At 36.7% G+C, this 24,408-nt stretch overlaps 1 protein-coding gene across 1 annotated transcript in view; it reads right to left on the bottom strand.

Moving 5' to 3' along the window:
- LOC109593797 (smad nuclear-interacting protein 1-like) overlaps positions 1–24,408 on the bottom strand; it is a gene marked incomplete at its 5' end in the record, with an annotated part of 53,424 nt that overhangs the window by 3,016 nt on the left and 26,000 nt on the right. The window contains one exon of the mRNA XM_020008896.1: positions 22,535–22,644. Coding sequence (XP_019864455.1) covers positions 22,535–22,644 — 110 coding nt within the window. The remainder of the gene's footprint in view (positions 1–22,534; positions 22,645–24,408) is intronic.

Below are 24,408 nucleotides of genomic sequence, written 5' to 3'. Positions count from 1 at the left end.
AGTTTTTCCAAATCCTGTCCATAAAACTAATTAAGCAAGAAAAGAAGTCAATCAAAAAGCTGTAGAATTATCTGACTCCTCTGTTCTGAAGGAAATGAAGGAGAAAGAACAGGCTCAGGCTGATGCAAAGATAATAAGAGAAGAAAACAAATTGGAGAGAATGAAGAAGGCAAAGGAGCAACAAGAAGAAAAGGAGAGAAAGAAGCAAGAAAGAGAAAGAAAAGCGATAGAAAAGCAGAAGAAGAAAGAAGAGAAAGAAAGGATTTCAAAAGAAAGGAAAGCTAAGAAACAGAAAGGCAAATGTACTTCGCCAAGCCCACTAGATACTGCAGTTGGATTGGGGTCTTTACTTGATGAACTAGATATTGCAGATGATGGAAAATGTAAGAATTGTGAGCTAGCATTTGATGAAGAAGATAAAGAGAGGTTTTGGGTATGTTGTGATAGTTGTGACAATAGGTACTGTTTTGCTAGCTCACAATGGAAAAGTGGAAAAATAGTAGGATTATATTGTAAAAAAGTAAAGAAACAAGAGGTTACTTGCAAAGTGGTGTGATAACAAATCCTACACCACTGCATGAAGAATATAACCCAAAAGCATTGTAATTATCCAAACAGGCTACTACATGATAACTATTAAGCCATGTCTTTCATGAAGTGGTATAGGATTTGTTATAACACCACTTTGCAAGTACCCTCTTGTTTCTTTACTTTTTTACACATTAATCCTACTACTTTTCCATTTTTAATGTTTTTTATTTACTTGTTTCCATTCTTTTTTCTTAAATTTATAAATTACTTTCTGTTATGATTATGTGGTTAGGTTAATCATTTCATGCTGATCACGTGTGCATAAATTAAAATGGCGTCAAACCACAAACCCACGCGGTGCTGCAGCTGGAATTTGTCTTCCATTGTTCTCTGTCCTTGCTTCTTTTTGAAGCCACATGTCCGGTCCTTGACCCAAGCTCAAAGGAATGATGTAAAAGCCAACTTGAGCGGCTCTCTGGATTAAAGGATTTCCGTGTTGATAGAAGAAGATGAAAGAAGAAGAAGAAAATGTCTGAAGAATTTTGCTAGAAATTTGAATTTGGGCCTATTCTCCAGAAATGCTCTTGCTACATTACAGTCCACTTTAAAGGTACTAGGAGAATCGCTCAGTGAAGGAGAGCTTATCTAAGCCAATTATAAGGCTGTACAACGTAAGATAAAAGAGTTATGAGTGTTTGACAATCATAAAAACGGCGGCCATCTTGAAAAATCAACCTTAATCCTACATATAAGCTATCGCCTATATAATAACTGTACTGGTACATGTAATTAACATATTCACACATTCACACAATTACTTATTCTAGACTTTAATTCAGTTCTATTCAATTCCATATCTACTCTAATCCTCACAATCTCTTCATGCTATTATGGTTTGTGTCTACTCTTGTCTATATGCATCACATGATCATATCTTATAAAAAGACTCCACAGACATCACTTTTCTCTCTTATCAATTTTGGTTCTCACTCTATCTCTCTTCTCGATTTTATGATTTATGATACTCTTTATACTCAAGTAGTTAATAGTTAAACTACAAGACAATTGTTGTAATTAACATTTATATTAACATTACAGATCATGTAATGTATGAACAGCTGTACTTCATACTAGAAGTGACTATTAACAGCTAAGTACTTGATGAATAGCTATTCCAGAACACTTATGATCCTTGGAGTGAATCTTACTTGTGAATAAAGACCAATTCTACAGTTAAAGAAATGAAAAGATGGTCAGATCATCCATATTCCAGCTGCAACTTGACACCTGAGTGAGTTCTTGCACTGTACCTTGTCCTGATGGACTGAGACTAACTCTGATGACAGACACTAGTCATAGGACTCAGGTAAATACACTTCTGCAATGGAGGGGCAAATGCCCTGGCTCTTCGAAGCTAAATGTACTAAAACAGAAAATGCCAAAGGGAGATAATAGGCCTATGAAAAACTGTTTGAAAGTCAAAACAACAACAAAAGAGCTTACACAAGAAATAAATAAAGTGTTTTGAAACAAAAGGAGAGATCAAATTGGCTACTACAGCAAAGATAACTTGATATGTTAGGAAAACGTGTGGCCTAAATGTTCAGAAAAATTACCTATTTTTATTCATTTGAGAGGTGCATATAATCAGACTGTTTGCTGCACAAGGTCAGTTGTGACAAAAGCAACATGTGGCCCATACCGTGGCAAAGTTCTTTGACACCAAAAAATGGCTTTAATTCCGTAATCTTGTATATTTCTTAATGCTACCGTGTACGCCATATATTTTGCATGGATTAAATTTTGCAAATTTTGCATTTTGGAAAAATTCACAAACAAGCGTGCTGATTGTATAGTAGGTGTGGCCATTACATTTCAATCCCGATATTTTACTCACAAATATAAAAATTCAGCCAAATTGCAAAAAAATTTATACCCGCAAAATATATGGCATAAACGGTATACTTAATGAAGAATATTGAATGGAGTATGCTGGTGTGGGTCTAATATAGACACAGAAAAACTGGAATAACTTTTTATAGAAATATGAGATGTGGATGAAACTGTTAGTCTTGCATCTCTCACTCGTCGGAAACCCTGACAATTAGGTTCTGCCTAAAAACCTAATGGCATGCCAAAGATAACTGCAATGACGTTTCATGATGTCATATTATTCAATAAGCACAAGTGGTCAGGTGCCTAAAATGACAATTCTCTTTTAAAGCTAACAGAGCGAGACCTTCTGATGATGATAGCCTTTATAAAGACTAGTTAAATCAGTAACTATTGAACTGCTTATCAAAAAGAGCAAGACTGCTTTAATAGTGAAATAAAACAGCCTTAATATTGGCAATGTCTCTATGAATATCATTATATGATGTCATTAGTGACACGTTTACATTTTTCAAATTCCTTGCAGCTGCTTCCACTTCCGATACAAACTGAGTTGGGATAGGGTATATTAGTACTAATGTTTTAGCATAGATATTAGAGTACAAAGGATTGGTAACTGCGTAGGCGGTAGTTATCACCATATAGATTCTAATTTTCTGCATTCAGGAGAAAAGCCAAATTTTTCCAGAGAATGGCACATTTATAGGAATCCAAAAGAACATATCAATACCATAACTAGCCAGTTCACTTAACCTGTTGCATGTGTTTCTTTCCTGGCTTAAACGTTTATTGTTTCAGAGATAAAGGTACAGAAACAATGTCACTTGTATAGCACAAAATTTGAGCTTCTGGAGAGATATATGAGCTACAAGTCTGAGAATACCCCAGTTAGATGCAACTCAAAGCGCTTGATTGTTCCATGCTTGCTTCTTTGTTGTAAAATAAGACACATTTTACTAAAAGGTACGGAACCTCAGAAAACCAGTCCTGCTAGACACCTGCTGTTAGTATTGAGTGAAACAATTTACTGCTTTTGCGTAACTGTATAAAATTTGCACTGATAAATATAGAAATTATGAGGTATTTTATGTATATTTTTGTTGATTATTGCAACTTCTGGGACTAAGTTACGAACAGAGTAAAGTGGACCTCTCCTGTTGCTTAGGACAAAACAGGATGAGGGAAGTGATAACTTTTCTTTATATTGGTTTCTGCAGGCTGCGCACATAGTTGCCAATCCCTTTATAATCTAATATCGATGTGTTTTTGTCATATACCGTATTTCCTTAAATAAAATGGTACTTGGACCTCAAAAAATATAATATAAAAAAAATTGATTCAGAGCACGATTCAAACCTGTGACCTCATGGAACTTAAGGCAGTATCCACAAGGTTACTGATATACTTTTAGGCTTGGTTTGTGTATTTATACTTCAATTCTATTGCTACCCTAGCCTGAAGACCCGGCCCTTTCTCACATGCAAGGAGGAGCGGTTATGTCGGAATCGTACGAGCGTGGTACAAGCTTCTAAAGGTCATGTTCCTAGTCACAAAATTTGTCAATATGAATTATTCATAATGGTTATACCATATAAGTGGTTTTTTCGAGGGTTGCAAAATTCACAAATTTTGCGGATTTCCTCATATTTGCAAAAATTAAATCCTTGTAAATCAATTTAATACGGTACCCACATGGCACACGTGGAAGAATTCGAGAAATTAAAATCTGGGAATTGGAATTTCAGATTTCGCAAAATATAATTCCCTTGAAAAAATCATTTATATGGTATTGCATAAACAATGCAGTTGCAGGTGACACCCATATTCACACGCAACAATTCATGGCCTCCCAAATCACATGAAAGAACCAATACAAAGAAAATTGTATGCATTTTATGTATTATGTAACAAATAAATTTTACACTATATAATTATTACAAAATAGAAGGATTTTGTTTCATCAAATTCCTGCTGAAAACACTAATAAAGACGACTTTTCATCTATGAATTAATTCAGTACGCATGAGTATTTGGCTCTTTTTGTAGACTACTATTGAGATACATTATCCAACTAAATTGGTTAGACAAATTATAGCACCAAAAAACAATGCTCTATGTAAGCAGTGGCGTAAGAAGCAGGGGGGCAGGAGCCCCCATTAATTTTGAACTTTACTTTATTAACTCACTCTATTAATTAGCTTATTAATAATAACTTCATTAAAAATGGCGAGACAGCTGTCCTTACTGCACCGTGGGCTACTTCAGTCTCGTTCACGAAGCAGATCATCATCACCCTTATTAACATTCACTGACTCAAGTGATACTAATCAAGTCGTGAATCGAGTGGATTTTAGCTCAATTCTCACTAGCGATGATAACAGTGACTGTGCCTCTCACTCTCAGCGCAGTGCATCAGTGGCAGTGGATACTAGTAGTGATGGTAATTGCCAGTGTTTAGGCTGCTCAGACCCATTTACTCCTTATCAACCGTCGGCTAGCCCTTTGGAGAAACAAAGTTCATAAAAAAATTCAATCTAGTAGGTTTCAGAAGTACCCATGGCTAAGTGCCAGCTCCTCTCATGTCAAACTATACTGTTGTACTTGTTGTACTGCTAAATCTCAGCACATTCTAACATTTTCTAAACATTATAGCCCAGCATTTGATGATGATGGTTTTTAAAACCTTAAAAAGGCACTTCAAAAGTTTCGTGATCAGGAATGCAGTAGTATGCATCAAGAAGCTGTCATGAAAGTTGCTGCAACTAGTGATACAGTTGCTGAGATAAATGTACAATTCAATGTACTCAACTGGAATATGATCAACAATATCACCAACGTATGTTAATGAAGCTACTGCATTCAATTAGACTTTTGGCGAGGCAAGGACTGCTTTTTTGTGGCCACAGAGAGAATATTGAGACTACTGCAAATGGGAACTTTCTCCATCTGTTACTGTTTCAAGCTTAAAAGTGCCCAGAATTGGACACTTCGCATAGAAAAAAGGATAACATTTCTCCTGATATTGTCAAAATTATCACAATGATTGGCAATACCATTTTAAGGAGCATCCTCAATAATATTAAAAATGCTATGTGGTATTCTATTATAGCTGATGAAGCTACTGATGTATCTCTTCATGAACAACTATCACTGTCAATTAGATCGGTCGACATAGTGCATGAAGACACACTTGGATTATTTCAACTTCCAAACACTAAGTCTACCACTCTTTTTCATGTCATTAAGGATATTCTCATACGTTGTTCACTTTTACTTTCACAATGTTGTGGACAAGCTTTTGATAGTGCGTCCATTATGAGTGGTATTAGGAACGGACTTCAGGCATTAGTGAAGTCTGAAGCAAGCAAGGCCCTCAATGTGCACTGCTTAGCAAACAGTTTAAACCTGTGTCTAAAAGATGTCGTTAACAGCTATGAATTATTTCGTAATGTGATGGATTTCATATTGAATCTGGTGCAACTCTTTAAGTTTTCTCCTAAAAGATTGTTTATTCTTGAGTCATTGAGACATAAATTGTCTATTGATACAGGTGAGACATCACCATCACTCAGAATGCTATATCCAATGTGGTGGACAGTTCACCACAGATCAATTGAAAGTATACTTTAAAACTACAATGTTCTTCAAGCTGCATTAGAGGAAATTGAAAATTGAAATGATGAGTACGCTGCTAAAGTTAGAGGTTTGTCATCTATGGAACTGTTTGCACATTTTTTGGATTGAAATTAGCATTCTTACTATTTTCAGCAGCAGAACAATTCTCAATTAATTTACAGGCTAAAGATTTGACTATTCAGGAAGCAATAAGAGGAGTTCATTTGCTATGCACACACTTACCATCATTAAGAACTGAGGAATCTTTTAGCACATTTTATGCTACAATTCGCCAGGAAAGAGAAAATTTAACAGAAGAAACTACTTTACCTTGATACAGGAGAGCCCCAAAGAGGGTTGATGGTGGATGGTCTGTAACAGATACCTTCATCCTATTGATAGATATCACCATATCTACTTTGAAGCACTGGAGTTAGCAACTGGAGAAGTTAAGAGACGTTTTGATTAAGAAGACTTGTTTATAATTAGAGAGATTGAAGACCTGCTGATTAAGTCAAGCAATGGTGAAAAGATAATAGATATGTATTAGTGAGAAGCTGCAGAATTTTTGTACTTTAGATATTGATCAAGATCGCTTAAAATGTCAACTCTCTCTTCTCTCAGATATGACAAAACCTGCATTTCAAAATAAAGTTCAAATGGTAACCAATGTAAGAACAATTGTAGAAGCTGTGAATAAGAGTGATATATATAAAGGCATGCTAACAGAGGTATATAAAATGCTTCAACTCTACTTCACATTTCCAGTTACAACATAAAGACTTTCTTAAGAAGTAGTATGACTGAATGACAGCTCAATAACCTACTTCTACAGTATGTTCATTGTAATAGGACTGATGGATTAGATTTGGAAGCAATTGCCAAGGATTTTATTTGTAAGAATAGTAGAAGAATCAAATATTTTGGTAAATTTTAATATTAAAAACTTCAATAGAGCTATTGATATGGGCATGGCACCCTTATAATGGATGGCAGGATAAGCACAGAAAACAGTGCGTATAGCGGCAATAAAAAGTGGGTGTGGCCAAATTGCTGCATGCTTCACGTGCCGCCATTCTAGTCCCTTTTTCTCTGAAGCAATTCCACGAGCCTCTGAGAAGTCAGTAGCAGCAGCAGCTTTGAAGACACCAGAAAGAGAATCCCTTTTAGACATCTTGTGTGCTGATATTAAAAAAGAATGTGAGTTTCTGTCTAGTAAAAAGGACGATTCTCCATTATCACAGTCTAACATGCATTGTTTTTCCTTATCAAAGACATCAAGTTATTTATTAAATCATTCTCCTCTGCTATTTAAGTTTCTCACAATGTGTGAAGTTACAGAATAAAATGAGCATGGAGGAATTGATAACAATTGACAAAGAGAAGTGCCACTTGACCGCAACATTGATTGCTGTTTTAGTATTGGTATATGGAAGAAATCTAATGCAAAATGTATTGCAATCAATTATTGCAGTAATTCTTCATTCTGGACATGCAAAGAAAATGGTAATAATATAATTGAAAGTTTGCATCATAACATGTCATTTAGGTATACACTTGTCTGAACCATTTATCTATATCAATTTCATATTCTTCTCTTCTATCCTTCTTGGAGAAACTTGTGATGAACTTCTGCTGAGGTGGCAGTAAGAACTAACAGATGTGATCAGAGTAACCTGTGAGGCTAATTCAATTCAATCTCAAGCTCTTTCAGGCATAAATCAAGAAACAACACAGACTCAATTAGCATTAGTTCAATCTTGTGCTTTCCCTGATCAGTTATGCCAGGCCAATCCATGTTTATGATGAAGCATGAGTAAGTATATCAATTGCGAATATTCTAATTTATCAATCATTTTAATAGTCTTTTCATACAAAACGAGAAGTGCCACTGTTGTCTCAACTGTGCATTGAAGTACTAGATTTGAACTATTACAAAATAGTAGGAGATAATTTCTATCAGCATGTTCGAGATGTTCAACAGACACATCAAAACAAATCAATTCATTGGTTTCACTTATATGCTGTTCCCAATAGAGTTCCAATACCACTAAGTTCAGATAACATGCCACAGTTACCATTAACATTGATTCCTAATGATTCGTTTTTTTCTCCCTTTTATGGAACTAACAGATGTTAGACAGGCTATGGTGATCCTGTAAGTCGTGTTATTGTGAAACATATTGCAGTTTTTGAAAAGATGTCCTCCCTTTTTACATGGAATATCTCTCATAAGTATACTCACCACAAATAAAAAATGAATCAACTCAGATATTGTAATATCAAGTCATTCATAACATGAAAAATTTATGTAGGTATGGCTTGGGCTACTATTTAAAAATGAACAGAAATGTGAAGATGCTATAGATATATGTAAATTTGGTTCAAAAGTATGTGCCAGGAAATAATTTTTCTCCTCTTCCTGGATATGCTTGTAAGTCTCACTTTAAACAAGTTTTATTGAGAGGAGATCAGTTAACAGTGGAAAGAATTAGGAGTGGAATGGATGCAATGTGTAATAGTCCCAATCAGTCCCAAAGATTGGAGGGCATCACACCAACCAAGAATCAGCATCAGATGTGGGGACGCTATATCATCTACAAAACATTATTAATAGGAGTGTTTAAAATGATTCAAAGAACGTAAATGCTGCAAAGAATTCCTTGAAGCTGCAAGAGATGCTCTCATCATTCATGGAGTTAGTGTATTACATGAAACAGAAGATGGTGAAAAACTCCCACAGCAAGTAATTGATATGATTTTCAGCTTACACACAACAGAAGAACAGCAATCCTGTCTCAATGAGTTATCCTCAAAAGTAGTCAATACATTTATGCTTCCACTGTGCCCTAAAGCAGATCTACAACATTCTGGTATTAGAAATTTGGATTATGTCTATAATTATGGTGGGCGATTACTTAAATTAGGAATACTTCATCAATACTTTTGGGATTCTGTTAGTGAAGATGGATGGGAATAGAGTTTTTCTTTCTTAGAAAATATTCTTTCCTCTTTATAAACAAATTGGCAGACACAAATATTCATTGCCAGCTTTTATGCTATTTCCTCAAGATAAATCGTTACTTTCTCATCAGTTATCTTATAAATTACACTGGGGAAGATTTGTTATAACTAAAAGTGGGGCAGGAAACATGTCATGTGATCAACATTTAGAACACATGAAGAAGTTTTGAAACAATGTCTTTCCTCTGTATTGCCTAACAAGCAGCAACAAGGAAGTAGTGCTATGCAAGAAATAGCAAATTTAATGGATGTATGTGATTCTATCATTGATAATGTTGCCACCAGTGTAGGTGTAAAGCAGCACTTAGGTTCACACACATCAAAAAGTGTTCTAGATGATCTACAAACAATTTTGTTTAAATACTACATCAGAATCTATATTTACACTTCAGGAAGATGCTACAAAAGTGAAATATGCAATGGTGACAAAACAATTTTTAATAACTTTAATTTAGAAAACTTTTATTAATGGTTAGACCAAGTGAAGGAAGAGTATAAGTAAAATATAACTATGCACTATTTCTAACCTTATTACAATCTGTTAATCATTGTCGGAAACTAGTGAAACATCCAACTCAATCTCTTCACTCTGTTCACTATTATCATCACTTTCATTATCCAATTGAGTGTTTTCATTAATCATTGCTGTGTCTTGTTTTGTTTTAATATGTCACTTAATAAAATTGTCATAAGTATTAACTGGAGCATGATCATTATGCACTCACATGAGCATTTCTATTGATAAAAATCACAAAACAAATAAAGTGTGGTTGTAATAGGCATTTTCCCTTTTTGAGATTCCTCCATAAAAGGCCTTAGTAATGATTTACGCCTACATATTGATTTGAGAGGCGATAGTTATTTATAGCCAGTTCTACATTTCGTCGTGGGTAAAGATCACATCCATGAAATAATAAAATAGCATGAGCTAGTGTGTGATCTCTTCCAGCTCTTCCACTTTCTTGACAATATGCTTCTAGGAAGTTGGAAATCCCAAAGTGTATCACATACCGAATGTTAGAAAAAGAAAATCACATACCCAACACGATAGTGGCTATCACTACACAACAAGTACCATGGGGATTTATAAAAAAATTTAGAATTACTTCTTTAATTTCATCAGTAGAAGAGTGATGAAACATTCCACAGAGACAATATTCCGGTGTCACATCATCAGTGCCAACTGGATAATATAAATCAGATCCTTGTAACCAATAGAATAGCTTATACATTTTTGAATATGTCAGAACTGAACGACAGTAAGTAATAAGTAAACGTTATAACACCCCCGCTAGGGATACATTGCATTTGTATGACCAAGCCCGAGGGCGAGGTCATACAAATGCAATGTATCCCTCAGTGGGTGTATTATCAACATACTTGTGTGATAATGAGTGGGCGGTATCAAAAGTATGTGCCGATGCGCATGCTCAGTAGCACTACACCTTTAGGTAAAAATGAAATCAATGGAAGACAGGAGCCTCAGAAAAAAAATACTTTATCAACAGATTTAGGCTTTAAGTTGACATATTTAAATTATTTTCAGGTTATAATACCTGGAAGAGTACAATCTAGGTCCAGAACAGAGATCCAGCGCTTGCTAATGGGCACATGTATCGATCTTACCTTCCCCGGCCATCTTATTTAGCCATTGAGGTTAAGACAACCATTGATTTGAGCATGCAAGGAGAGCAGTAAACTCTACCTGCATGGATTATTGGTCTGTGACTCGATCTAAAGTCATCTGGACTCTGGAGATTCCCTATTTTTCTGGCTTTGTACTTGTAAGTCCCCGCACAGGCTCCTAGGCCAATGCCCAGACTTTAGTGGCATGCAGTTGACTTTCAGCTTGTAAAGCTGTCCATTATGTTACTCTGTGTATTTTATTCACAAAAATTTTTCTGTCAAAACCACAGGGATACAAACAAAACCACAGGAATGCATCACATTTGTAGCATAGGCCTTGCCTTTGATATGCCTACTCACTATCATACAATTCAAAGGTTGAATGTTCCTCATCAGTTGCAGTCCCTCAATTACTGAAGTGAAGACTAACTCAACATTATTTTTTACTTTGTAAATGTAATAGGTTATGTTCTCTCTGTTTCGAAGTGATTTTATAATTAAAGGATAATGCAGGTGTAATACATTACAAATTTCTTTAGTGGCTCTTGGAGTGGCAGTAGCAGTCAATGCTAAAAAAGGAACATTTTCTGGTACTAGTAATTTAAGGTCACCTAACTTTTTGAGCTGAAAATCATTGCCCCTAGACATTAATGTAATACATTATACATTAAGGTATAAAGTTTAAGATACATACCATTCAATAATACAGCGAGCTTTATCTACAGCAACTACGACAAGCCTTTTACTCCATGACAACAATATCATTTGTCTCCATTTACCAGATAACAGTGCCTCTGGGCTACCATAAATTATAGAATAATCATTATCTCTCTTCATATCTTGGTCTCCAAAATAGGCAGCTTTTATGCCCTTCTTTGTCAAAATAAAAACCTGGTTTCTCATAAGTGCAATTAAAGGAGACACAACAAGTACTAGTGCTTTAGGTTTTGGAGACAGCCATGCAATAGATTAGTAAATGAAGGATTTACCAAATCCTGTGGGTAAAATTACAACAATACCTTTACCAATCAGTACACTATTAACAGCTTTCTTTTGCTATGGATGAACAGAAGAAATATCGAAGCGGCGGGTAGCATGACTCGAGATATTCATTTACAAGATTGAGCTGACACTTGAATCATTGCAACAGCAATATAAACATTATGAATAATTTATATCAACAAATTTGTCAACAAGGAACATGATCTTTAGAAGCTTGTACCAGGCCCTTCTCCGGCCCAACCTCTCTTCCTTCCATGTGGGAAAGGGCCGGGTCTCCATGCTATTTCTACCACGCGTTTATTTGCATGTGGTTTCTATTTAAGGATATATAGTACCTAAATGCAATATCTATTTCTTACTGCCAACATTCATAACGAGTTCAACCTTATCATTACTTAAATAAATTTGCTGAGGCAAGTCTAATGCTGGATTCAAGAGTAGCATACCAACCAGATGCAGCCAACTTTAAGGAATCATTATTGAGTACTGATGCAAATGAAGCTATGCCAGAGACAGACAAAGGATTCATTTTAAACTAATCACCAGGGAATACAATTTGAGCTGTTTGATACAAATGAAGGTTACAGTCAAGTCAGAAAGTTCATATGCACAGGCTGGTAAATTCTCCAAATTCTACAGAAAATGTTGCGCTTTTCCTGTTGGCTTTATCTAACCAAAATTAATCCCAGAATAAAGGAAACTGGGCCAAAGTAAGGAAAGGGGAGTCAAATTTTAAAAAGGATTGGGACAAAAAGGTCACATGACAAGACTGATGTACATCTTAACAAATTATAAAGTAGATAGGTTTTTGGAATGGTTAAAGTTGCATTGACAAAAAACTTAAATATCAAAAGGTAGTTACGAGCAGATAAATTTTTTAGCAAATATTGGATCATGTAGTAAACCAAACCTAGCATTCAGAGGTCACAATGAATCTAGCAGCAGTAGCATATGATATTTTGTTAAACTTGTTCATTAGGTGGCAAAGCATGCCCCTTGCTTGCTTCTCAATTTGAAAAGAGCCAATTTAGTCAAGTGATTAAGTCACAATATTCTTCTAAATTAATAAATGACACAATTCTAAAGAAAATTGTTACTGAAATAAAATTTGCAATATATTTTACTTTGCTAGTGTAGACTACTGTTATGATTATAAATAATTATTTCTTCAGTATGCAGAAACAATCTTTGTACATGCTCAGTTATGTCAGTGATTTTTGTAGCAAGCCTGATTATGTTATCATGTTAGCCATGGAGCCATAAATGGTTATTCTATAGCTCTGCCATCTATTGTTTATAAGAAGCAGATACAACAATTACTAAGGCCAACTTTCACTTTGCCTATACCACATAAATGCAGATGTTTTGGAACAATCTTTTGCATTTCAATTGGTTCTAGATTAATCAGCAATTTCAGAAACTTAAGAAAGCATGGCTTTGAAACAATTAAGAAACATTGGTTTGATGTAGGTGGTTATATAGGTCATGGTGCTTCTAATACACCTGGTGATTACAGAAGACCTCACACAGGGATAAAGTTAAACAGCAAAAATTCATTTAACGTGTAGTGTAGCAACCATTGACTAAATCTGGTACTTATAGATGATTCAGCCACCAGTTTTGTTGAAGACAAGAGCTATTTTGGAACAATACTTACTACAAGCCACAAAAGGTATGCTTTGTTTGCTAGGGATAAGCCACATTTGAAAACATTTTCCACAGCAAAAATTAACCAGTAGATGGTACTTAGGTTTAACAAACATAAACTGTGCAGGGTGAAAGTTATAGGAATGATCGAGCTTTTGCCCATTAGTCATGCAATGTTTCACTCAATAACTTATAGTTCCCCATACGGTTCCCATTAGTGTCTTGATCTGATGTAATTTACAAGAGAAATGCTAAAGCAAAAACAAGAGAAAAAATTCTGCCACAATAAAAACATTGCAGATGGTAAGTCAGTTTTCAAAAAACAGTTCATGTGTTTGGTATTAGTCGTTCATAATTAATCATTTATTGTCACTAATCATTTATCATCACTTATTATCCTACTCTAATCTGGAAACTTCTAGAACTCATTATTCTTCATCAATCAGGAAACTTCTAGAACTCATTATTCTTCATTAATCGAGAAACTTCTAGAACTTATTAGAATACTTTACATTAGAACATTCTAGAATTCTCCTTATAGTATATAAACGATTTAATCTATAGTTGTGTTTTTAGTGTTTTTTTTGTTGTTGTTAATCAATTGTTGTTATCGTTTGTTGTTGCTGGTTCTTTAATTGGTTCTTTTCTCTTCATTCTTTTGTCATTGTTTTCTTCTACTCCGTTTTGGTTTGTCATCTTTGTTGTCTTTGTTCTTCATTCATTGATTATCTATCTACCCAAACTAAGCTCACACATCATGCTAACTGAAGACTTGCAATTATTAGGAACCTACTTGTTTGCCAGTGAGGGCACTTATAAAATAAAACAAAATCATTATAGCTAAAAATTGGCTAGTATTGTTTATTTTTTTAAATAAATGTAACATTATTACTTCTAATTATCTGATTTCTATAATGTTGTGTGCATTAGAAAGTCCTCTTTTGTGAAAGCTCCCTTTTTTACTTTCCCTCTTCTTCTTCCTCTATCTGGGTAATGGCTCACCCATTCGTTGGTCAAACCAATCTCGATATTTCTATTCTTTCATTATTTACTAGTCTGTACTCAGTGGAGTCATCATTCATCTGTTATTCTGACGACGCTTAAATGCGTGGTTGTCGCCGACATGAACAGTTACTTGCTCATCTCCAGACAGACATTAATGCCTTGAAAAGAAAAGGAGTCATCCGTGCTTCAGTCACTCATTTATCTACCCAGCTTAAAGAGCTGGAGACTAGAACTGATCAGCCTGACACTGTCGCCTGTGCACAACAGATGTTATCAAAACTCAATGGTCTTGATACCAATTTCAAAGCAATTCATTGACTAATAGTTGATGCTATTGATAAAGACGAGGATGTAAAATCGGAACAGGACGTTCTTGATGATCAAGAAGATAAAGTGTCGTAATTATCTTTCTGCTTGTAGCAGCTCTGCCGGTCCTCTCCCTCTCCTCCTCCCTTAGCTCCTACGGAGAAGAATCTATGTAATAAGAAGCTTCGTTTTCTCAAGAGGTCTATTACTACTACAGCCACTATGACGCATCTACCTGATGATAGTAATAATGCTGCACTCTTTCTACAACACGAGGCTCAAAAAGCAGACTACAAGTCTCAGCTCTCTGTTGTACATGAAGAATTACTAGCTGCTGATCACATTCTTGACGATGATCCTCTATTAACACTACATGACAATTTAGAAAAGCAAATATTTGATTGTTCCCATATCATTCATAGACATCTCGCTCCATGCAAGACTGATTCTCCTACTGCACCTGTTGCAAGCTCTGGAGTCAAATTTCCTAAATTAAACATTCCTATCTTTGATGGAAATATTCTCAGCTGGACTCAGTTCTGGGAACATTTCTGCATCTCTGTGCACGATCACAAAAACATATCCAATGCTGAAAAGCTGGTTTATCTAAGGCACGCTCTCAAGGACGGTTCTGTTAAGACGGTCATTTAAGGACTATCAAGGTCAGGTGAGCAACACAGTGAAGCTATTGATTGTTTGAAGGTTCGATTTAATCGGCCTAGACTCATTCACCAAACTCACGTAGAGTATATATATATATTAGACTGCCCTTCTCTCAAGGAAGGGAATGGCCAAGAATTACATAAATTGTATGATATTATTTAACAGCATATTCATGCTTTGAAAGCCATGGGTCATGAACCCTCTCCATCTTTTATCACCTCAGCAATTGAACTGAAATTAGATGCCAATACTATGCTTAAATGGCAAAGGCATAGTCTGACTGAGAATGATGTGCCTCATTATAATCAGCTTTTAGAATTTATTGACCAAAGAGCTCAGGCATCTGAGTCTCTAGGGCATAACTCTTTGAAAAAGAATGAGAAAAAGTTGCCTAAGCCTCTTCCCTCTTTTCCTACTCATGTCAACTTTAATAGCATAGCTTGTAAATCTGACAAACATCCTTTATACGTTTGTCAAAGTTTTAAAGGAATGCCTCATGATCAGAAGATTTCCCTTTGAAATCTAACCACATTTGCGTCAATTGCCAAACTGGTGGGCACCATGCTAAGAATTGTAGGTCTGTGCATAGATGCAGGAGGTGTCAGCAATTGTGCAACATATTGTTATGCATTTCGATGATGTGCCTAAACCAGCCTCAACTCCAGTGACTTCTAATAGTGTAATTAAGATGAACTCATGCTGTTTACTGATGATTTGTTGAGTATTACTTACTGGTCCAGATGGATCATCAGTTGAAGCTGTTGTTTACTAGACAGTGCTTCATTAGCATCTTCTATCACTGAGCATGTTGCTCAGGTATTAAGACTGCCTCGTTCATACCAGTCTGTATTTGTAACAGGCATAGATGGCATGCCAGAGAAGATTACTGGGAAATTTGTGTCGCAGGTTACTGCAACTTTGGTCAGTAAAACTGATAGGAGATTCAGAATCATTGCTGTTGTGGTTCCTAGGGTCACAAGTGACTTGCCCACTGAGCCTATTAGTAACGCGGTAGCGTTACTAAGTAGGATTCACCCGAAACAAAATGGCTGCCTCGACTTTTGCAGCCTTGCTATATTCAATTTGCATTACAGAAGAATCATTTATCTGATTTGGCACTATCTGATCCCACTTTTGGTCAACCAGGACATATTGATATTAATACTTTCATTGATTGCTTCTTAGAAGGACGTGTATCTGGTTCACCAACTGCTTTTGAAACGAAATTCAAATGAGTTTTAGGAGGTCCTATTGAATCGCACACTTGTAACACGTAAATGACTAGTCATGTATCATGTGTTAGTGACAATATCTGTACCTCCTGAAGAGAAGACTGTTGTCCAGCATTTCCAGGATAATCACTATAAAACTCTTGAAGGTCTGTTTGTAGTTCCCTCAGCTACAAGATTGAATCTTGATTCAATTGGTGAATTAAGATCACAAGCAGTGAGAAGGTTTTTGTCTCTTGAACATATTATTGATTGCTAAAGGATAGTTCGGTGAAGTAGATGATGTAATGCGCAAATATTTGGAGCTAGGACATGAAGAGGAGGTCTTTTTCAATGATTTGAATAAGCCTGAGGGTAGTGTTTTCTATGTGACTATGCACATAATTTATAAGAGCTCTAGCACGACTACAAAGGTCCAAGCTTTTTTCCATGCCTCTGCTAGATCTGCTTCTGGTGTTTCTCTTAATGATACTCTTCTTGTTTGCCCCACTGTCCACTCTCCTTTGTTAGATGTTTCAATTCGATTTAGAATATTCTGTATTCCTTTGATCACAGATGTCTGAAAAATGTATAGAGCCATTAAGTTAGATCATGATAATAAGGATTCCATCGTTTTATAAGGAGATCAAACTGTAATAATAATATCAAAATTATCGAATGACAAGACTCACTTTTGGAGTCTCGGAATCTTGCTTTGCTGCTATTATGAGCGCAAAGCAAAACGCTGTTGATCACTGCTCTGAATTTCCCTCTGCTGCTAAAATTGTTAGAAAATCTTTCTATGTTGATGATGGCTTGATTGGTGCCGATGGAATTGATGAAGCTATTGAGCTGAGGAAAGAAATGCTAGCTTTTTTTTCTCATGGTTTTTTGCTCTGTAAATGGAACTGTAGAAACATTGGATTTGATTAAGCCAGAACTGAGAGATGTCCAGAAGGTACATTCTAGCTCAGATTCTACGTAAAGCTGTACTAAGACCCTGGGTTTTTAATGGAATGTTAAACTAGACTCATTTCGAATTATTAGTAGCAAAAAAATATCTAACTTTGATCTCACTAAACATATTTTAGTTTCTAACATAGCGAAGGTGTTTGATGCAATTGGGCCGGTTTTCACCTGCTGCCATCAAAATAAAGATACTTTTGCAACAACTCTAGAGGCTAACCTAGATTGGGATGATTTGGTTGCTCGATCAATAAGTAAAGTGTGGTGTAGGTGAGAATCTGAGCTCCAGCATTTTCATATTCCAAGACATTACTTTTGAAATGCATCCTCTAGTCATCTGGAGAGCTTAAAACTGCATGGTTTTAGCGATGCCTCTGAAGATGCATATGCAGCAGTAGTATATCTTCATTCTATTGAGAGAGATGGTAATATTAATATATATCATTAGTGATGGCAAAATCACGTGTAGCACCTATCAAGAGGATATCCATACATTGACTAGAGTTGTGTGGTGTTCTACTTCTCTCTCAATTATTGTTTTATTTAAAGAATATTTTTCATTTTTTCTTACTCAAATACTTGCCAGGATTGATAGTACCATAGTAGCTAATTGGTTACTAGGAAGTCCCCGTCATTATAACACTTTTGTTGGCAACCGAGTGTCTTTGATCATTGATTGCATACCCTATATCTAGCTATATTATTTGTGCAATGACTGGTTTTAGCTATTTTTAATGCTATAAGCAAGGTACCTTTAATTGCTGCTGAAATCTGTAGTGAGCTGACTCATCATGACATCACATCAGAACTCATAAATATTTATCAGCTATCTTGTATATAATGCATGCTATGTAATAATTATAATCAGCATTTAGGTGTCAACACGAGGCATTGTTAGCTCTCTCTCTAGCACAGCAATCCTGCCTACTTGTCTGCCTTGCACATACTCATAGCACTCATTTTTGATTTGCTATATTGGTGACCCGGACGGCCCTGGCGACTCACTGCTCGGGGTATACAGACAGGCAACTACTGGGAGTTACCTTCTTCTAGCCCACATGCTTCCACTTTTGATGACGCTGGCCTTCTCTCTCCTTCTGACGACTCACTGTCAGACGAGTAACCCAGGAGCTTTATTACTCTTACGCTCTTAGCTCTGGCCACAACGACCCACTGTCGGCCTACATTTACTCATTCCTACTGCTTGCCTCTCGCCCACGGACCCACTGATGATAAACTCCTATAGGCCATGAAACACTCTCAGTATGTATGCTACTCGTATTTTTGCTCTCAACTGTGTTATCACTCTCTTGTTACTATTTCTCCCTTCTTTTGGTCTCATTCTCGCTTCTCAACTATGTTTATCATCTTTGAAACTCTCCATGTGTTCATCAATCTCACTGTCACCTTTTGACCTTGTGGTTAACAAGGCAGTTCCTATGGCAGCACTTTTTACCACAAATTACATAGCATTGCAACCCTTTCTCATATTCTCTCACTGCTCTTATTACAGTTTCTCATCACTCTCCTGTCAGTTTTACACTGCTTCAGTTCATTGCTTACAGGTTATCTCTCATACTCAGTCACTTCATTTTACTGACGATTATACTCCTGTTTCTCATTCTACTTCTCCCTCCTCTACTCTTTTGACTGCTCCTCATTGTAAGACCAACACTACACATTCGAAGACTGACAGTACTTGCTCGGATACCAACACTAATTGTTCGGAGACTCGCTCGGATACCAACGTTACTCGTTCTGGTCGATGTGTTCATTTTCCTGATCCACTCAATGTTTGATCATTCGTTCACTTGTTCTCTGGAAGGAGAGTACTGTAGTGACGTCACAGAACTCATAAATATTCATGATCTTATTTTGTATATATATATATATATATATTGAATGCTTTGTTATTAAAGATCAGTGTTTGGGTGTCAACACAAGGTAAAGCAATTTCTCTCTCTGGGCACAGCAACCAGCCTTGCCTGTCACTAGCCAGCACTCACACATAGCATTCCACATCTCAAATTGCTATATTAACATAGCAAATCAAAAATGAGTGCTATGAGTATGTGCAAGGCAGACAGGTAGGCAGGATTGCTGCACTAAAGAGAAAGCTAACAATGACTCGTGTCAACACCCAAACACTGATTATAATAATTAGACAGCATGCCTTACATACAAAGATAGTTTATGAATATTTACGAGTTGTGATGTGATGTCATGATGAGTCAGTTCACTACAGTACTCCCCCGCCAGACGAACAGTCAATACAAAACCAATAAAGAATGACTAGACCATGAATAGTAGTCTATAGGTTAAGTTGTTGAGGGAATCTGACATGTCAACCTGCATGAGTAATGTTGGTATCCGAGCAAGTACCATCGGTCTCCAAACAAGTAGTGTTGGTAACCCAACAAGTATGTCGGTCTCCAAACAAGTAGTGTCTAAGGAAGAAAGAGCAGTGGGAGAATGAGAAAGTAAAGGTGCTGAACAAGCCTAAATGATACAGGAGGTGCTGTGGTTAGTGTAGTGACTGCCTTGTTTATCTTGAGATCCAAGTGAGAAAGGTCGATTAGATAAGGCAAGCAAAGGCCAAACATGGTCGAGCAAAAGAATGACAAAAGAACAATGAACAGCACACAGTGAGTGACAGCTGGGGGTAGTGAGAAACATGCTGCGGAGTGTTTCACGACTTGTGAGAGTCGATCATCAGTGGGTCCATGGGTTAGAAATACAGAGGCAAAGAGCGAGTAGTGGGTACGGGTGGGTATAGACCGACAGTGAGTCGTCATGGCCAGAGAAACTTAGAGAAAGAGAGCTGCCTTTATAGTCATATGACAGTGAGTCACCAGAGAGACCAGAGAGAGCGTACGAGCTAGAGAGGCCAGCAAAGTACGAGAAAGTTGAGGAGTGTGTGGACTAGCAGTGAGATCGAGGCCCACACACGTTCCATGATTACTGCTGCTGCTGCTGAACCCTGAACAGTGAGTCGTCAAGGCCGACCAGGTCACCAATATAGCAATTTGGGATGTGAAATGCCATGTGTTTGTACTGGTTAGTGACGGGCAAGGCTGCACCCAGAGAGAGAAAACACTTTACCTCGTGTTGGCACCCAAACACTGATCTTTAATAACACAGCATGCAATATATATTTACAAAATAAGATCATGAAGATTTATGAGTTCTGTGACATCACTACAGATCATAGTGGTAGACCATAAAGAACTACAAGTTCTGAGCCTGCTTATATGTGCACAATCATTTTCATCATGCACCACAATGACATGATGAATATCGTTAGTTTGTCGATATACATTGTATGCAAATTGCTTTACTTGCTCAGGCTCGCCCCCTTAATGTTCCACATTCGTCTAGTTATCTTTAAATCAATTTCTCGATAATGAAAATATTCTAAGAGCCAGAGGTCAACTATTTAATGACAAATTGTCTTTTCGTCAAACAAATCCTACTATATTGCATCATAAACATGTATTGGTTCATAAAATAATACTTTCTGAGCATATCTTAATGTTACATGCAGGTCCTACTCTACTGGTAGCATCACTGAGCCATGACTATCATATATTTGGCTGTGTAAAGCAGCTAGATCTATCACATGGCAGTGTGTCACTTGTAGAAGACAGACTGCTAAGCCAGAATGTCAATTAATGGGACAACTCCCTTTGGAGAGAGTTAGTCCTGGAATAGTATTTCAAAATGTGGGTGTAGACTATGCTGGTCCTACCCACTATATTAAAGACATACATTTCTGTACTTGTATCGCTGTGTCAAGGCAGTTCATTTAGAACTGGTGTCAGACATGACCAGTGAGGCATTTATAGCATGTCTCCACCGCTTTGCTGCCCATCGTGGCTATCCAAACCAGATTTGCAGTGACCGTGGGACAAACTTTATGGGTGATTACAGACTTTAACTCACATATGAAGAAGCGAGTACGCCGCCCCCTGACCAGTGTTCTTAGCGATGATGAGGGCATCGAGATGTTAACTTTGGGTCATTTTCTAATGGGACACCAACTAATGGCTATTAATACTTGTATCACTCTCCTTCGCAGATGGCAGCTACCGTATTTCCATGAGTAAAAGCCGCCCCCGAGTAGCCACCTCCCTCAAATAAACGCTTCCCAGGGCCAGGGTAGTCAAAGAAATTACCACCACCTTTAAATATACGCCGCATAATGCTATTCATTGTTATTATTATTAATAACTAGTAATTAATTAATTAGTAAAATAACAGTCTAATCACAGTTGAGTCTGAGTTGAGTAGTCGCTTCATCCAATTGATTAGTTTCTTCTTTCTAGGAAAGGTATAGATACATGATACTTGTAGACCCTTTCCAAATGCCCTTTTCTCATTAACATGAGCTCCTATTTGACCCCATAAGGCAAAAACTATGATGCAACTTGTGCAAACTCCCTGGGAAGGAGAAATAGCTCATAATGCAAAGACACTGGGGAACATCTAAACACCTACAGCCTGAGGTAGAACATGAGAGTGATCTTTTTCCAGACCTGGAACTGGAAGTAGCAATTGACATGATGAAGGTTAAATTATTAATTAATTTTGTTTAAAAAGAATATTTATGGTAAAATTAATAATTAAATTTAAGGATAATTAATAATCGCCGCCACAACCAATGACTGCCGTCGTATAGTTGCCTTCCTCCTATAGAAGGGGCAGCTTCAAGAAGAGCTGAGAGTGCTTAAAGAAAACGCAAGATAGTAAACCGCCAAATTACGAATAATACATTTTGGCATATTGATGCAAAACCACAAAGTTTTAGACCACCAAATTTTCTGGCTGTACAGTAAGCAAGTATACACATATCTGCATATTTATATACTTAATTTTCTCATTAAGTATCAATATAGCTAATATTTCATAACCATTAATAACTTTTGTAATTATTTCAGCATTTGCAGAGGTCTTAATTTTCCACCAATTAAAGTTTCATTGCCTTTCTTTACTAGTGTTTTTAACAATAACAAAGGTCATTAACCTTGCTAAAATTTTAATTTACTAACTTCACTTTTTTTCCCTTACGGCCATCTTCCTTAGTATAATCCACAAGCCTATACTGAATTACAGCATGTTGCTTTGAACAAGATGGATGATCAGCAGGAAAGTCAACAACCTAAAATTAGAGTATTAAGACAAATCAGGAATTTATATATTTTACATAAAATAATTACTTGAGTATACTTAAGCAAATAAGATTACAACAATGTAGAATTTGACTAAAGGCTAGTTTACAGCATAAAAATTAAAAAAACAAGATGAAGAATGAATAACAGAAGCAAGGACAACTAGGATTTCGAACAACCAACAAAAATACAAAATTAAAATTTTTTTTTCGTGACACAAATTCTACTCTACATAGTACTTTTAAGGCCTTTCTACACTTGTCTACTTTGGATCCAGAATTAAGACAAAATTCAGGATTAAAGCAGGATTAGCTTGTTCACACTTGTTCAAGCCAATGCTCAGATGGAGGGAGAAGAAACGTTAACGGTGGACATTTTGAAAAAATTAATTGTTTTCTTTTCTAATTGTCAACCGTTAATGTTTCTTCTCCCTCCATCTGAGTATTGGCTCGAACATTTTTGATCCACCGAGCCGGATCTGTCCTTAATTTGTCTTTATTTTGGCCTCTGCTCAGAGAAGTCACTGTTTTACTCATTTGTCAAGCCAGACTAGCTCATTAGTTTGTCTCAGTCGGCCACGTGTCCAGTCTACTACGATGGTAACGGAACAGTCTATTGCTTAACAACCGACTGACATTAACGCTCTTAAGAGAAGAAGAGGAGTTGCCCACTCTGCTGTCACATGTCTTACTACTCGTCTCAGAGATTTGGAGAATGGGAAAGATCAACCGGATACTCCGGTTCATGCTAAACAGATGATGTCCAAGCTTAGTACTGTTGATGCTGAGTTTAAGTTCATTCATCTTCAGATAATGGACCTCACTGACAATGAAGATGAATTGGTGTCTCAACAAGATGTTTTTGATGACCATGAGGATAAAGTATCTGCATTGTTCCTCAAGCTTCATCAACTGACTCGCGCCATGTCTCCCTCTCCAGCTCCTTCAGCTGGTTTGGCAGAAAGACTATATTACTTTAAAAATTGCATCACTTAGAATAGTGTATAAATGCTGCTAAAACTACCATTACAGGCCTTCTAGATAAATTAGATGATTTGGCACTAATTGCTCAGTATGAAGCTCAATTGGCTGATTACAAAATCACAATTTGTTCCTTTACGAGACAATTTATTACTTTCAAGTTATGTTCTTGAAGATGACGCTTTGTTAGATTTACACGCTGAACTGAAACAGCAGCTGTTTGATTGCTCCCACATCATTCGCAGACATCCTGCTTGACATGATACGGAACACACACCTACTGCACCTGTTGCAAGTAGTGGTGTCAAACTACCAAAACTAGATGTTCCTGTTTTCGACAGCAACATCATCAATTGGACTAAGTTCTGGGAACAGTTTCGTGTGACTGTCCACGATCGTACTAACATTACAGAAACTGAGAAACTCGTTTAACTCCAGCATGCCCTTAATAATGGCTGAGCTAAGACAGTCATAGAGGGACTGACAAGATCAGGTGAGCATTATGTGGAAGCTATTGATTGTTTAAAGGGACGTTTTGATCGGCCTAGATTAGCTCACCAGACCCATGTTAAGAATATAATTGAGTCCCCTCCACTGAAACAGGGAAGTGGCAAAGAGCTACGCAAGTTGCATGATACTGTGCAACAACACATCATAGCCTTAAAGGCAATGGGTCATGAGCCTTCAGCTTCTTTTATCACTTCCATAATAGAGCTTAAATTAGACTCTGCCACTATGTTTGAGTTGCAGAGACATATGCAATCTGAAACCATT

This window comes from Amphimedon queenslandica, unplaced genomic scaffold (genome assembly GCF_000090795.2).
Source record: "Amphimedon queenslandica unplaced genomic scaffold, v1.1 AMPQUscaffold_13504, whole genome shotgun sequence".
NCBI lineage: Eukaryota > Metazoa > Porifera > Demospongiae > Haplosclerida > Niphatidae > Amphimedon > Amphimedon queenslandica.
The sequence above is the reverse complement of the archived record's forward strand: the minus strand, read 5'-3'. Positions and strand labels throughout refer to the sequence as shown.